Source organism: Delphinus delphis, chromosome 14, assembly GCF_949987515.2.
Source record: "Delphinus delphis chromosome 14, mDelDel1.2, whole genome shotgun sequence".
Classification (NCBI taxonomy): Eukaryota; Metazoa; Chordata; class Mammalia; order Artiodactyla; family Delphinidae; genus Delphinus; species Delphinus delphis.
In genome coordinates this window covers 80505304-80520017 of record NC_082696.1, presented here as the reverse complement: position 1 = coordinate 80520017, position 14714 = coordinate 80505304, and the positions used below count along the sequence as shown (strand labels likewise).

The 14714-nt window shown below is 40.3% G+C and overlaps 1 protein-coding gene across 1 annotated transcript in view; it reads right to left on the bottom strand.

Annotated features, from left to right (window-relative positions):
• The window catches only part of LOC132437114 (translation initiation factor IF-2), a 56651-nt gene extending 42173 nt beyond the window's left edge, over positions 1 to 14478 (bottom strand). Inside the window, exon 1 of the mRNA XM_069541364.1 lies at positions 14301 to 14478. Coding sequence (XP_069397465.1) covers positions 14301 to 14478 — 178 coding nt within the window. The remainder of the gene's footprint in view (positions 1 to 14300) is intronic.
• Between the last annotated feature and the right edge of the window lie 236 nt (positions 14479 to 14714).

The following is a 14714-nucleotide window of genomic DNA, read 5'->3' as shown; positions in this document are numbered from 1 at the left end:
TGACTGACTCAGGGACTCTCAATTAGTGTCACAAATTCCTGGAACTGCACTGCAATCCAGACTCTCCTGCTGGGTCCTTCCTGCCTCCTGTCCTGCACAGGGTTCAGGCCTGCATCACAGTCAGAAGGCTCCCCACATTCTGCACCTTTCCCTTTTGTCTGAACAGGTGTTTATCCAATAGATTTCCTACACATTGAATCCTGTCTTCGTGTCTGCTTCTTAGAAAATTGAGCTAATGCACAGTGTTTGGGTGTGCTTTTAAAGCCTGTATTAAGAAGCATATAATTTTAATTTCTGTCCAAGTCTTTCTCTTAATAGATGAGTTGAATCTACTTAGATTTATTGTGATTTATTGGGGTGGCCAAAAGGTTCGTTAGGTTTTTTTCTGTAAGATGTCTCTAGTAGCACTTAGTTGTCTTTAACTTCATTCGAAACCAATTTTGTTAGATTGTATGCGACAGCTGTCATATCAACATGCATTAATAAGAAACTTATTTGGCTTCCCTGGTGGCGCAGTGGTTAAGAATCCGCCTGCCAATGCAGGGGATATGGGTTTGAGCCCTGGTCTGGGAAGATCCCACCTGCCACAGAGCAACTAAGCCTGTGCGTCACAGCTACTGAGCCTGCCGCTCTGGAGCCCATGAGCCACAACTACTGAGGTCCGTGTGTCACAACTACTGAAGCCTGCACACCTAGAGCCTGTGCTCCGCAACAAGAGAAGCCACCGCAATGAGAAGCCGCGCATCGCAACGAAGAGTAGCCCCCGCTCGCTGCAACTACAGAAAGCCTGTGAGTAGCAACAAAGACCCAACGCAGCCAAAAATAAAATAAATAAATAAACTTAAAAAAAAGACATCAAAATTGGTGAATTTTTGTTGTACCACCATTTTAATATTGAAGATGGAAGATTAAAAGCAACATTTTCAGCATATTGTGCTTTATTATTTCAAGAAAGGTAAAACGCAACTGAAATACAAAAAACAATTTGTGCAGTGTATGGAGAAGGTGCTGTGACCAATCGAAAGTGTCAAAAGTGGTTTGCGAATTCTGTGTTGGAGATTTCTCACTGGAGGATGCTCCACCGTCGGGTAGACCAGTTGAAGTTGATAGCGATCAAATCGAGACATTAATTGAGAACAATCAATGTTATACCAGGTAGGAGATAGTTGACATACTCAAAATATCCAAATCAGCACTGAAAATCATCTGCTCCAGCTTGGTTAATGTTCATCGCTTTGATGTTTGGGTTCCACATAAGTTAAGCGAAAAAAAACCTTCTTGACTATATTTCTGCATGAGATTCTCTACTTAAACATAATGAAAACGTTCCATTTTTAAAACAAATTGTGACGGGCGATGAAAAGCGGATACTGTACAATAATGTGGAATGGAAGAGATCATAGGGCAAGTGAAATGAACCACCACAAACCACACCAATGCTGGTCTTCAAACAAGGAAGGTGATGTTGTGTATATGGTGGGATGGGAAGGGAGTCTTCTATTATGAACTCATTCCGGAAAACCAAACGATTAATTCCCACAAGTACTGCTCCCAATTAGACCAACTGAAAGCAGCACTCGATGAAAAGCATCCAGAATTAGTCCACAGAAAACGTATAATCTTCCATCAGGATAACACAAGACCACGTGTTTGTTTGATGACCACACAAAAACTGTTGCAGCTTGGCTGGGAACAATCTGATTCATCCGCCTTATTCACCAGACTTTGCACCTTCAGGTTTCCATTTATTTCAGTCTTTACAGAATTCTCTTAATGGAAAAAAATTTCAATTCTCTGGAAGACTGTAAAAGGCACCTGGAACAGTTGTTTGTTCAAAAAGGTAAAAAGTTTTGGGAAGATGGAATTATGAAGTTGCCTGAAAAATGGCAGAGGGTAGTGGAACAAAAGGGTGAATACATTGTTCAGGAAAGTTCTTGGTGAAAATGAAAAATGTGTCTTTTACTTTTACTTAAAAACTAAAGGCACTTTTTGGCCAACCCAATGTAATGTATTCAGTCTTACTATTGCATTGTTTTCTGTTCACCAGCCTTTTTCTTTACCTTGAACTTTCCGCTTTCATGGTTTCAATTGGACTGCTAAATCCTATCAGTTAGAAATTCTTGGGATACTGGAATAACCAAACCCAAACTGTTGTTGCTTCAAATCGAGGTTATGTTTTACTCATTCTACAAGATCATTGTGGGCTGGCTCATTCACTCACAGAAACTCAAACCAATGCAGGCTCCATCTGGACACGTGCTTCTGTAGGAGAGGCAGAGAAAAGAGAATATGCCCAACACCACAGCTCTTCAGGCTGTCACCTACAAGTGACACTGGCCACTTCCACCTCCATCTCACTAACCAGAAGAAGTTGGTCACTGTTAAATTCAAATGGGCTGGGAAACGCAATGCTATTGTGTGTCTACATAGAACAGGATGTTTGTACCTGGTCATACTGACTCTGTTCCCCTCTGCTGGGATAGAAGCTGTAAAATGTATTATTATTTTAATAGTTTTCCTTAAATATGTTTTAAACATGACCACTTAATTATACTTATTTTCCTAGTAAACTCTAAAATGCATGTAATGTTTTTATCTTCCACCTAAGTTCAGCAGAAACGCTAATGGTCTTTAGAACTATATCTTTTTTTTTTTTTTGGCTTTGTTTTTTAAAAACAATTTGTCAATTCTTTTTTTGACCATAGTTCTACATTAATGATCATATCTTTTATTTCAAGATTTCTAATTATTTTTCTTTCTTATATCTACCAGTTCCTATCACAGTTCTGCCTATTTTTGTTTCATAATTTTATGTTTCTTTAAATCAGGAGCCTGTAACAATGGTTCAGTCCCTACCTGGCTCACTGACGTTTCTATAAATGCGGTCTTATTGGAACACAGCATCACCCACTCATTTATGTATTATGTATGGCTGCTTTCTTGCTATAACAACAGAGTTGAGTAGTTACGGAAGAAACAGAATGGCCAGCAAAGCCAAAAAATATTTACTACCTGTCACTTTACCCAGAAAATGTGTAGAACCCTGCTTTAAATGAATAATAGGACCTCATTATTTTTTCCTTTGGGTCATCTTAAACATACTTTTAAAAAGTCTTTGTCAGGGCTTCCCTGGTGGCACAGTGGTTAAGAATCTGCCTGCCAATGCAGGGGACACTGGTTCGAGCCCTGGTCCAGGAAGATCCCACATGTCGCAGAGCAACTAAGCCCGTGTGCCACAACTACTGAGCCTGCACTCTAGAGCCCGTGAGCCACAATTACTGAGGCTGCGAGCCACAACTACTGAAGCCCGTGAGCCTAGAGCCTGTGGTCCGCAACAAGAGAAGCCCCTCCAATGAGAAGTCCACACACCGCAAAGAAAAGTCGCCCTGCTCACCGCAACCAGAGAAAGCCCACGTGCGGCAACGAAGACCCAATGCAGCCAAAAATAAATAAATAAATACATAAAAATAAAAAGACTGGAAAGAATACAGCCACAATTATATTTTAAAAATGTTTGTCAGACTGTTTTACAAAATTAATTTCATCTGAAGGGCTTTCTTAGAACTGTGTTTCTTCATATATTTTCAAACTGTGGATTACAGCCTCATTTTGAGTGGAAACATTTTTGTTTGATGTGTTGTTCTTACTTTTTTTCCCTCTCTCACTGTTTCCCCTCCCTTCTGGCTGTTTCGTAGTTACCAACGTTGGGGACCAGCTCTGCTGTACAGAAACCAGTCTTACAGTGCAGTCTAGGCTGATGATTCTTTCCCCCCTGGTGACTGTGGAGGTGCTTGTGCATCCAGACATCGATAGAGAAGCCGAGTTCTTCTAATCCCAATGCCCTTCCCGCCTTTAGGCTCCCTAGATTCGTGGTGTTAATGCTTAGCCGTAGATGAAGACTAGTAGTATGTTCTGAGCCTCTATTTTATCAGAGAAGGCAGAATCATCATAGCCACTAGCTTCATTTTTTTTGTTTGTTTGCAGTACGTGGGCCTCTCACTGTTGTGGCCTCTCCCGTTGCGGAGCACAGGCTCTGGACGCGCAGGCTCAGCGGCCATGGTTCACGGGCCCAGCCGCTCCACGGCATGTGGGATCTTCCCGGACCGGGGCACGAACCCATGTCTTCTGCATCGGCAGCGGCAGGCGGACTCTCAACCACTGCGCCACCAGGGAAGCCCCGCTAGCTTCATTTAATGCCTGGTGCAGATCCCTGTTATTGATATCATTCAGGAACAAACTCTTACTGAACACTGCCTGCTTCTGCACTAGGAAACCACCAGGCCTGTAGCTTTCCCTTGCTCACTGATTTGTATTTCTACTATTTATGAACCACAGAATTGTTTATCATATCATATTTTTAAACCTGGCTATTATTTTTCTTTAAATTTTCTTAAATCATTTTATTGGCATGTGTTTGGAGCAGAGGAGTGTATCAGAGTATAAAGTTGTGGCACTATCTTGACCAAAAATTTCCATTATATATTGTACGCAATGATATAATGGTATCAGTTTATTTGTAATTAAAGTCATAAGCACTGAATTAAAATGAATTTCCCTGAGTGATTGTGATGGAGTCATTGTAAGCCATAGTTCAATTTAATTTTCTCATGGGATACATCACATTTTGAAAACTCTAAGTTTTAAATGGAATTGTTAAACAGTAAATCAAATCTTTAATTCGGCAGAAAATAACATTTCATAGAACACAATAAAAATTGATTTCAACAGAGAATCTTAATTCTGCCTTAGAAAATGGCAAAAGAAAAATACAATCTGTTACTTAGTAGAGCTATACGTTTTTCATCAAGGCAGAGATGCAAAGACTATTATATGGACAATTATGTGGCAGTTCATGAACTATGCTGCCTTTAATATCCATTAACAGTTTTTCATTTCATCCCCAAATCTTTAAATTTAGAGCCCTAATGGTTCATATCCACCTGTTAGTTTATTGCTTATTGAATGAGGGAACAAAAGAAGATATTCCATTTTTTAAAAGATTGGATTGATTGTCTTATATAATCTTTTTTGTTCTCTTCTGGATTTCCAGATGAACCTGAGAGTCATATGTTGAAGGTGGAAGGAGGCTGAGTCTCTGGGTCACTGAGATTAGAAACATCCACAATGGGTTGTTGGATGAGTGAAAAATAAACAGCATGACACCACTAAGTGTTGGTGGTTAATCTGTGACTGTAGCTAGTGTTACCTAAACTAACACAAGGCTGGAGGGTAAGCTGCCATCTCACACCCATTGTCCCAGTAATGATCTTTTTAAAATGTGTTTTTAGCTTAAAGACATGATTTTCTGCAGCTCTAATTCATGTATGTTAGAGGAAAGCAGGAAAAATTTGCCTTATATTCATGAAAGCTATTCCTACATAACCCACTCATGAGTTTTTACGACTGAAAACAAGCCATATTTAGGTAATGAAATTCTATTTTCCATTAAAGCAAACTAAAGACAGTTTATTTATTAAATGGTATCTCAGTGATCTCTTTCTATTGCTAAATCCTAGATAACCAAGGACAGGGCTTGCCTAGTGAAGCTGGAGAAAGGCTAATTTAGAACCAATAAAATAAAGGAGTTTTAATACTTCTGGAAACCATTTGCACTACACTTACTTGAAATTGCTTACCTATTTCTTCAACAGGTGTTTACTGAGTCATTGAAATGTATAAACTACCACACTGGACCCTGTAAGCAATGAGAAAGAAATATGAGTCACTGTCTTACAGCCTGTGTCCTCCAGGTTCTTAATTTTAGAGGCAAGATGTACTCAAATACATCACGTGAAATAGTGTATGATAAATACCAAGAGCTGTAGAGCAGTAAATGATGCAGGGATTAAGTCCAGAGAAAGGATACAGAGCCTCCAGCTGCAGCAATTACAGGAGGTTTAGCAGTGAAGGCAAGACTTGACATGCAACTTGATAAAAGGAAAGATTTGGTATATTTGAGACAAGTTGAACATCCAGCGCCAAAACCAAAAAAACAAGGCAAGATGATTTATGGAGAGAGGGTCTCCAGACCCTCCCACAATCGTAATAGTGAGGTTGAGGCATTCTTATCTAATTTTACAATGACATGATTCTGGGATTGCATGACAAATTCATTATGCATAAAAAATAGAGACTTAGGGTTCCTAGTACACATTGAGCCTGAAATAGAAATCTTTTGCCTTCATTAGAATATAGATAATAACAAATCTAGATTTGGTATTGGAAAAGTTAAAGTCAGGTTCTGACATCATAGGATAAGCTGAGATAGTCGATATCTCTGAACCTCAGTTTCTTATATAAACTGGGGATAAATATTTCTATCCTTTCTACATGAATGGCAGGTGTGAAAATCAAATGAGAAACATATGAGAAAGTGTTTTGTAAACTATCAAATGTTATGAAGATGTAAAGGGTAGAGGATAGACTAAAGGGTAAATGGTGGATTAAAGATAGTCTTGGATTTCTTTGGCACTTTTCCCATTAAAAGGTGAAACTTTTGCCCTGTCCCCTGACTCTGGGTGGATTTGTTGACTTTTTGAGCAATAGAACACAGCGCGAGTGATGCTGTGACTGTTTCCAGGACCAGATTTTAGGAGATGGGAGACTTCCATGTTCTGTATTATGCGAATGTTTGCTCTTGGAATTGAGCTACCAGGCTGTGAGGGAGCCCAAGCAGCCACACGGAGAGGCTCAGAGTAGAGGAACGGAGGCTCCCAAACAACTGCCTCAACTAAGTCTCCAGGCAACAGCTGCCACCAGCTTAACAGTTGTGAGCTTGAACCACCTTGGACGTACATTATTTAGCACTAAATGAGCTACTCCAAGCTGACATTGTGTGGAGCAAATATGAGCTGTCCCTGTCTCACAAGGACATGAAAAATTGCAGATTTGTGAGTAAAACAAATGATGGTTGCAGTTTTAAACTACTAAATTTTGGGGTGGTTTTCACTCAGTAATAAATGATTGGAACAGGATGCTTAGCCAGTGAACTACTGTACTATTTCAGAGGATGCTATAACTCACCATACATGTGTTATTTGCTTCAACTATAATTTTCATGATACATTTTGAGATATCTTTGCAAGAAATATGTTCCAGAGCAAAGAAAAGAGTCTTTAGCTAAGTCTGGCTTCATGGAATCACCTCCACCATTTGACTCAGGGCCAGTGGATCCAATGATACTCGAAATGTTTATGGTAGATCAGGATGGGATATGGAGTGTGTGTAAAGAGCTCACAGAAAAATCAGAACAGCAAGCCTGGAGAAAAGTCACACCCTCTTCCTCAGGTTACTCTTCTTCTTTTGAAAAAATAACTCTTGGTTTGCTACTGAGACTTTGCAGACACTGAACACCTGAACAGAGAACAAGAGATGACCACAGGACCTGAGCTGTATAACCTATTTTTCACTGGGTATTGTCTGATATATCTAGACTGAAGAACCTCTTATAGCATTTTTTTAAAAGATTCATTATTTATTCATTTATTTAATTTATTTTTGGCTGTGTAGTGTCTTAGTTGCAGCACGTGGGATCTTGTTTGCGGCATAAGGGATCTTTTGTTGTGGCGCATGGGCTTCTCTCTAGTTGTGACATGCGGGTTTTCTCTCTCTAGTTGTGGTGCGCAGGCTCCAGGGCATGTGGGCTCTGTAGTTTGTGGCATGCAGGCTCTCTAGTTGAGGTGCACGAGCTCAGTAGTGGCACTCAGGCTTAGTTGCCCCGCAGCATGTGAAATCTTAGCTTCCTGACCAGGGATCGAACTCTGGTCCCCTGCATTGTAAGGTGGATTCTTTTTACCACTGGACCACCAGGGAAGGCCCTCTTATAGCATTTTTTAAATGCACTTCTGCTAGAGCCAAATTCTCTCAAGTTTCATCTGTCTGAAAAGAACTTCATTTCACCTTATTTTTTGAAGGCTATTCTCATAAGGTATAGAGTTCTAAACTGGCAATTTTCTTTTTTCTTCAGCATTTTAAAAAGTTATGCCATTGTCATATGGCTTTTATTTCTGATGAGAAGTCTACTACAATTATTATTGTTTTTTTTCACCAGAATGTATTGTGTGTGTTATCTGCTTTTAAGATATTCTCTTTATCTTTGGTGTTCAGATGTTTGACTTTGTATTTATCCTGTTTGAGATTCATTACGTTTTAATCTTGGATTTGTGAGTTGATATCTTTCATCAGCTTTGGACGCTTCTTGGCCATCTCTTCAAACATTTCTTTGGCTCCATTTTCTTCCTAATATACTTCTTGGAATCTGATACATGTACGTTTGATGCTTTGGGATGCTTTTCTCAGTTATTTAAACATTTTTTTTCTCCTTTCATTTTAGTTTGGATAATTCCAATTCATCTGACTCTGAATTTACTGATCGTTTCTTCTGCTTTTCTAGGTTCCTGTAAAATAAGTTGAATGAATTCAATATTTATGATATTGTATTTATAAATCTTAGAATTTCTTTCTTTTTTTTTAAATTTGGTAAGAGCTCCTAGTACTAGACTGAAATGAAATTTCCCATCTCTCCCCACATGTCAGCCACCTTTTCCCTTAGTTTTTAAAAGATATTTATATTGAAATTCTTATTTGCTAATTCCAACATTTTGGACACATTTGGGTTTACTTCTACTGTACTTCTACAAGATACATAAATGAATTACATTCCAGAAAGGGAAGAATACTTCCTAGGAGAGAAGAAGAGATACATTTATGTATCTTGTGTTGATGGATCAAATTGCCCTGCTTGCTTGCATACCACACAATTTTTCATTTCATGTCAGAAATTGTGGGTAAAAGGACTGTCAATATTATTGACTCAAGAAAAAGGAATTCCTCTGCCTGTGTCAGGCTGCAGAGGATGAAGTAGAAGAATTCCAATCTACATTGAGCTGGGTTTGAGGTTTGTTGTGGCTTTTGTTAGATCTGTCAGTTCACCAGAGGTTTCAAATGTTTTATGAGAGGGATTGGGACTAGTTGATCTAAGCACCAATGTGATTCTTTATGTTTTACAGTCCAATGACTCTCTTTCCATGCCACCCATTTTGGGGGGGTTCCCGTGGTATTCTCCAGGCTCTGCATTCCACTTCTGACTTTCTGAGCCTCACAAAATCAATTTCTACTTTGCTGATTTGCCCTTAGCTTTTGCCTGCTACTGCATTGCACTGGGATAAAGGCCCTGAGTGACATGAGGGATGATATTTCTTAGCTCTGCTGTCATGTCCCCAGCTTTCAGGTACTATGTACTTATTCGCCTTCCAGGAAACCTCTCTCTCCCTTCTTCCCTGTCCCCAGGCTTTGGAGCACTGCCCTGTGTGGCTGTAAGGCCTCAGGGCCAAGATCTCCCTCTGGCCCTCTGCTCTGCTTCCAGCTGACCATACATATATTCAGGGAAGGCCCTGTAGGGTAAGGCTGATGATCATGGATGAATACACTCTCACAGGACCTCCTTGGGGTTCCCACCTAACACGACAGCCATGTGTGGCTAGTACAGGTTTAATAAAAATTTGGCTAGTTCCTCTTTACTTCTGTCTATGGTGTATCTGCCCCTCCTCTTCTGTGCCCATGGGTTGGGCTTCTTCTCTCCTAGGAAGTATTCTTCCCTTTCTGGAATGTAATTCATTTATGTATCTTTTTATCTTCCGTTCTCTAAAGGAATAAAAGACAAAACCATAATTTTATAATTTGTCTGCCTTGTTCTCTTTGTTAGAGTGGGAACGGTGGTTTATACATCCTAACCAGAAGCACCTATACCCTTATAATAAATTCCCTTTCTGCTTTGAATAGTCAAAGTTATTTCTGCTGTTTGCAAACAAGGGCCAGAATTGATATTATTCATCAAATATTAAAAAACAGAAATATGTTAACAATCATAATCACATACATTGAATTATGAGATTATTGAATTTCAGGTAATATTTAAATAATATTTATAGGAAATCACTATAACCAAATACATATGTGTATGACTAATGTTTCAAGATCTTAAATCTTTTGATTCAACTAAATTCCATTTCTTTTGATTCTGTCTTGAAGCAAGATTTTTTAAAAAAGTATAACTTATAGTTAGCCTTCTTCATAAATATAGGAACATAATCTTTTTATATAGCCTCAGACTTTCACTTACTATATATAATATACATGCAATATGCAATATTTCATATACATACATATTTTGATACCATTAGTAATTTTTTTCTTCCTCTTTTCTGGGACCTCTACAATTTCTTATAAATCTATGATCATAGGAAGACCAAAACAAGATATTGTGTTTAAGAGAGTGAGAGAGACAGAGTGCAGTATATTTACTAGTATTATTATCTTTTATAAAGCTTCTCGTTCCTCCACGGATCACCATATATTCCACAGACAAAAAGTTGTTAAATTATCATGTGTTGAACTTGGAAACAGATGCTTAATCCTCTATCTCCCATCCTTGCATCTTATTTTATGCTCCTTATCCAGTGGACACATGATTGGAAACAAATGTTTCTAGGTTGTCAAATATGTGTATGAATTTTCCAGCTTGAATCTTTCTGAATGATCACAGTACATTCATCCAATGATAGCTCTATGCAGATATGTTTTATTCTTTAAATGATTGAAATAGTTCAAAATATGATTCCAGAAATGTTTGGTCTCTTTTGCTACTGTTGTTGTGTTGTTGTGGTTGAACTTTTTACCCATTTCCAAAGACCCAGTTGCCTTTTGTTTATCGATATCTCTTCTTAAGCTTCTAATTGTTATATTCTTTAGTATATTCATCAACCTCCATCTTTCCAAACTCCCATTTTCACTACCTGAGACCCATTTTCCATTTGATAGGAATGGCCCTCTCACTAGTCGAGGGGATTGACTCACCACTTGTTCAGTAGAGAGAGACTTGCTACTGATTCAAGCACACAGGGCAGCTGGTCAATGAAGGACATGGACCATAGAATGAGGAAGCCATTTGGTAGATTATATTAAAGTTACATTGATAATATTATATATATATAACATTGACATATTAATGTCAGCATTTGCTACCTTTCTTTTATGGGGCGCTACTATGGGACATCCATGTGGGAAAATTATGCTTCCCTGATATCAGGTTTTACCATGTGACTTGCTTTGACCAGTGTAATATGAATATCAGTGTCACATGCCGGTTCTGGGCAGACGTGTTGAGAGTCCTGGCATGGTTCTGCCGTTAATCCCCTTCCCTTTTGTCTAAGAGTAGCAATGTCCCAGGTAAGAACTGATCCTTCAGGCTACATCCCAGAAAGAAGAAAACACATGGAACGAGCTATATGTAACATGAACAAGAAACAAAATCATTTATGTTGTAAACCACCGAAATCTAGAAATGGTTTCTTACTGTGGCATAATCTAGTAAAAGTTTACTTTTACCCACAGGGGATTTTGGAGGATTAGAATATTATGGTGTGTTGATGGCTTGGTTCCTAAAGCAAGTATAGAAGTACACTTCTTCTGGAAGTCTGTAAAATATTTATATATGTTCATTCATGAAAAATATTTCTTATGAGATTAGCGATAGCAATTTCTTTAGGAATTTTCCCGGATTCCCCAGTGTCATCCAGATGCTTTCTCTTTTTACCTTTGGTGTCCAACACAAACATGTAAATATTGGTTTGCTTAAGTGTCTCATCAACTAGACTCCTTGGGAGAAGGGGCTTTGTCGTGTTTGACTTAAGCAGGGCATCTAGCATACAACCCAGGCCAGGAAGGCACTCAGAGATGTTTACTGATATGTAGGTACCAATCCACAAACTCAAAGAGCTAAGGTGGCCAATCACTTTGGCTCTTTAAAACCTGACCTGATCTGAGCTCATTTGGCAACAAAACCTGATCTGAACTGACACAAAAGTACTTCTAGTCATTCATTACCCACATATAATAAACACTTATAATTTTGGCTGAAGATGTACTAAACATTTTATTCTAGGGGGCTGCTCTCGGCCCCGCAGGTGATGTTACATGATACACAGTAGATTATTATATTACTTCTCTAAAATCCCCCAAATCCTGATTTATAAGACACATCCTGGCTCCAAGAATTTAAGATAAGCCATTGTGCATCTGTGCCAGAAAATGAACAGTTTCTGGACTGCTACCAGCTCTTTTTCCTCTGTAGTTACATCATATGCCATATATACTTCCATCCTTTATCAGATAAATGCCTTCTTGGATTCTTCATAGCCACCTTGAGTTAATTTCTACCTTTCAACTATGTGGTACCTTCCTGCATGAAAAGAGTGTGCGTGCAATTTCAGCAACCAAAGATTTATAATAATGTGACTTTACTCATGTGCAGATATAAATGTTGCTGGCTCTTGCTTATAAGGGCTGACACACTAGCATTGAAGAAACACACATAAATACTAAGATACTTTTAATCTATAGGGTAATTTCACTGTGTAAAAGTGGGTAATTTCACTGTGTAAAAGTGGCTAATTGGAGGTTCAAGAGAAAGATTCACTTTGAACAAACATTTGTTTTTAGTGTCGCTATTCATGTAAGAAATAATACCCATCCTGGATTAGGAATTCATCACCAATATAGTGTTACACGATGGATGGAAGATCACACACACACACACACACACACACACACACACACACACGTACATGCACAAGAACCACATTGTTTGCCAGATGGTACCAATGAGGCTGGCATCTCAGTTGTGACAACGTGATTCCAAATTTCTTCTAACTTATGAGTGGCACTGATCAGTGAGTGCTGGTCATACTTAGATCTATAGAGCTACTCTATTTTCTCCATGTATGAAGTCTTATTTAATCATAGGTAAAATTGTAATGAAACAGACCCAAGAGTTTCAGTGCTGCAGTCTAAGCCATTCACTGCTTTATATTCTGATTGTGCTGCTGCTGTAAAATGAACAAAGAGTAACATGGAATTTGATAAAGACAAGAAAACTTTTATTAAACTTTTACAACAGTGAAATAAATTATTCATGCAATTGCATGAATAATGGTAACCATGCTGATTAAATCAGCCAAGAGGAGGCAAAATATTCACGTGCATGGCATGAGCTCCATTTTCAAACAGTTCTGAAATGAAAATGTAATATGAAACAACACAGTAGTTGGTCTCCTAAAATGGAAAGGAAAAAAAAAACGTGGAGTACAGTATTAATTCAGAAGAGGAGGGAAAAGTTTAAAGCACTTGCACTTGTGAAATCCACGAGCCAGAAGGAATTTTCAGAGACAGAGAAAATAATCCACCACTTCAAAGGCATTTAATGAAAGAGAGAAATAGCAAAGATGGTACAGTGCAGGAGGGACAGATCTGGGGCTCAGCGAAGGAAGAGAATGGCTATTTATGCAACGACCCGCTGCCTGACTTATTCTATCCGGGGCTTGAATAAATAGGATTCTCTCCAAATTGGCCTGTTGGGCCCATACCAGCCTTTTAGGATGGTCCAGAAAGGAGCTGCTGTGGGTGATCGATAAGGTGCTTTCCACATCTCTGCCACCTGCCTGAAGATTTGTGACTATCCTTGGTCCTTCCATCAAAATGCTCACAAAAAAGAAAGTGTCAGAGTTCGGAGTCCTTCACTTTCCACATCGCTGAGCATATGAGCTGGAGGAGAAAATCTCTGCCACCCACAGAATTCCAAAGAGCTGAGTGCTCACCCAGTACACACTGGAAAGTGGCGGGGAGAGGAAACAGCTCTGACTTGAGCCCAGCAAAGAGGGGTGGGGAGGCAAAAGGGTACATGGGGGGAGGAGGCTGTCCAAGTGGGGAAAGTCCTCATTCCACCTTCAGAAGACCCCCTCCCCCAGGGCAGGATGCTTCCCGTGATGAGGCCGGACCTCGGATCCCCGGATCTGCGCGGTGGAATCAGGGCCGATGCGTAGGGCCGCCTGCAGGCCGCCGGCGTGTGCAGGACCCACAGTGGACACCCAGACAGCCCGGCCCCTCGGGGGTGCGGTCCTCTGTCCCCCCTTGGTCTGCGTTGGTGCCGTGGCACCTGGAGGCTCAACCCTCACTCTGACTTAATGTGCGACGCCGAGAGCGCCCTGAGCAATTCTCTCCCCCCTCCCCGGGGACTGTCTATTCCGCTCTGTCCCCCTTCCCTCTCCTCCCGTGTCCCCACGCCTTTGTCGTTCACCTGCTCTTTGGACTAGACGTGTGGCTTCTCTCAGTATCCGTGGGCCTGCAGGGCCACAAATGGTCCAGGAGACCCTTGATTCGGTCTAGGAGTAAAGACAGAGAGTTGTGCGGCCCACCCTGAAACGTTCTGCCCCTCGGGAGAGACACTGTAACTATTTCAGTCTTACCTGAAACTTTCTTTGAGAAAAGCCATCTGCTTGTAACCCCAGTAGTAGACCGGTTTCTCCCGTTGGCCAGGGCACCTCCTTTCTTTGGACAAACAACCAGCTGGTCCCCAGCCTGCCTCACAGAGGCAGCCCAGGGCTCTTCTCCAACGTGAATGAGCATCCTTCTGAGGGTCCCCATTTCGCATAAAGCTATTCTGGCTTCGGCTGGTCAGTTCCCGTAGGGGACCGCCGCCCCAGAGCCGCAGCCCACCGACCGTCTGTGTCCTTTCCCAGGCTCCTGCCACCAGCCGTCTCTTTCCTGAACCCAAAGTGTTTGGCAGAATCAATGAAACCCCGGAGGGTACAGGACAGCATTTCTAATACAGGGTGGGCAACCTTTTAAAGGATCGCTGTCAGAGTCTCTGTAGGTCTTTC